Below are 2,063 nucleotides of genomic sequence, written 5' to 3' on the forward strand. Positions count from 1 at the left end.
TACGAGAGCGCGCGCTCCGCCTTTGAGCGGAGCGTCGGGTCGTCGATCTGGTCGAGGGTGGGCACCTGGGCCGGGGGGGGGGGAGATCTGGGGAGATCTGGGGAGATCTGGGGAGAGATGGGGAGAGATGGGGAGAGATGGGGAGATCTGGGGAGATCTGGTCGAGGGCGGGCAATCTCCTATGGGCGGCCCGCAGCACCACTCCGCCACTCGCCTCCCGCTTCTCCAGCCTCGCAGGCCCTCGAGGGCTGCGAGAGGGGCGGGGGCGCACCCTGCCGCTGATGGGCGCCGTGTCCTCGGGAGAAGTGCCCCAGGTGACGGTGGGTGCGATGGAGGCGGCGTCGATGACGACAGTCCGGTCGTACGCCTGCTCCCAAAAAAGAACGCGCGTCGGACCTCCACCGCCGGTCTTCCAACAGAAGAAATCCGAGGGCGGTCGTAGGCCGCGTCCGCGTCCGAGGCGAGCGAGCGCCAGTGCGCCACCGCCGCCCCCCACTCGTCGGACTCGGGAGCAGGCACCATCGGGCGGCCGCGCAAGTAGTCGAACGTGACGTCGTCGGGCGCGATGAGGCCGGCGCGCGCGCCCGCCTCGATGGCCATGTTGCAGATCGACATGCGCCCCTCCATCGACAGCGATCGGATCGCCTCGCCCGCAAACTCGATCGTGTAGCCCGTGCCGCCGGCCGTGCCTAGGAAGTGTCCGGGACGTGTCCGGGGAGTGTCTAGGAGGTGCCGCCCCCCTGCCGCCGGCCTTGCCGATCAGGCCGCAGACGTGCAGGATGACGTCCTTTGCGGTGACGCCGACGGGGAGGGCGCCGTCGACGCGGATCAGGAAGTTCTTCATCTTTTGCTGCTGCAGCGTCGACGTCGCGAGCACGTGCTCCACCTACATGGACATGGACATGGACATGGACATGGACATGGACATGGACATGGACATGGACATGGACATGGACATGGACATGGACATGGACATGGACATGGACATGGACATGGACATGGTGATGACACCAGCCGCAGGGCGGGAATACAGCATCGCGCCGTCGTGGCATGATGCGCATTCTTCAGCCTCGAGGCTCCTCCACCTCTGATGTCCCGACCCCAAAGGCGAGATACGGGGAGATACGGGGGAGATCTTCTACGCCCCTCCACCTCTGACGTCCCGATCCCAAACGCGAGCGCTCCAAACGCGCCGTGCGTGGCGGTGTGGCTGTCTCCGCAGACGGTGGTCGCGCCCGGGACGGTGAAGCCCTGCTCGGGCCCGATGATGTGCACCACGCCCTGCCGCTTGTCGCCCATGCCAAAGTAGGCCAGGTTGAACGCCTCAACGTTCGCCTCGAGCGCGAGCACCTAGCGCAAGCCACCCAGGGCGGCGGAGCGTGACGAGCGCGGTCTCTCCGCGGCCGCCGCCTCGTCGCGCCCGATGCACCTGCGTCCGCGACTGCTCCTCCTCGATGAAGGACGCCACGTCCTTGAACTTTGAGCGCGACGAGGTGGGGATGTTGTGGTCTGCGCCGAGAACGCAACCCAGGGGTGAGGCGCGAGAGAGTGCGGGAGCGGCAAATCGACGCCGGCCGCTCACCGACAGTCACGAGCGTGCAGTCGGGCCGCCGCACGGGCCGGCCGGCTACGGCGAGGCCCGTAGATGTCTACCGGCTTACTAGCACCAACCGCCACAGCGCCTTTGAGTAGAGCAGAGCGTTGCCGTCGCTGCCCGCCTCCACGACGTGCTCGTCCCAGATCTTGTCGTACATGGTGCGCGGCCGCATGGAGAGGAAGCGGCGGCCCGTGGTGGCGCCGCGCGAGGCGCGGAGCGCTCGAGCCAGCATTGAGCCCCGACCGAGAGCGAGGCGAGCTCGGCCAAAAGAAAAGGCGCGCTGACGGTTCGAATCCCTGTACCCATACCGCGTTGGTGTCCAGTCCGAGCCTGGCTGTTCTTCACCTTTCTACCTACCTACCTCCCTGTGTGGTGGCGGTGCCGTCCTCCCAGATTCCGTGCTGCCGGCTCTCCATGCTCGATTCGGCGGCTACAGCGAACCTTAGAAAATATGCCGCGCGGAGGG

At 66.9% G+C, this 2,063-nt stretch overlaps 1 protein-coding gene across 1 annotated transcript; it reads right to left on the reverse strand.

Moving 5' to 3' along the window:
* Positions 1 to 179: 179 nt before the first annotated feature.
* Positions 180 to 1,829, reverse strand: EMIHUDRAFT_252979 (3-isopropylmalate dehydratase; the record flags this gene model as incomplete). Its single annotated transcript, XM_005786357.1, has 7 exons — positions 180 to 248; positions 272 to 367; positions 484 to 657; positions 773 to 853; positions 1,153 to 1,350; positions 1,430 to 1,477; positions 1,668 to 1,829. 7 exons carry the CDS (start codon positions 1,827 to 1,829, stop codon positions 180 to 182), a joined length of 828 nt encoding a protein of 275 aa, XP_005786414.1.
* Positions 1,830 to 2,063: the final 234 nt, after the last annotated feature.

This window comes from Emiliania huxleyi (assembly GCF_000372725.1).
Source record: "Emiliania huxleyi CCMP1516 chromosome Unknown EMIHUscaffold_1518, whole genome shotgun sequence".
NCBI lineage: Eukaryota > Haptophyta > Isochrysidales > Noelaerhabdaceae > Emiliania > Emiliania huxleyi.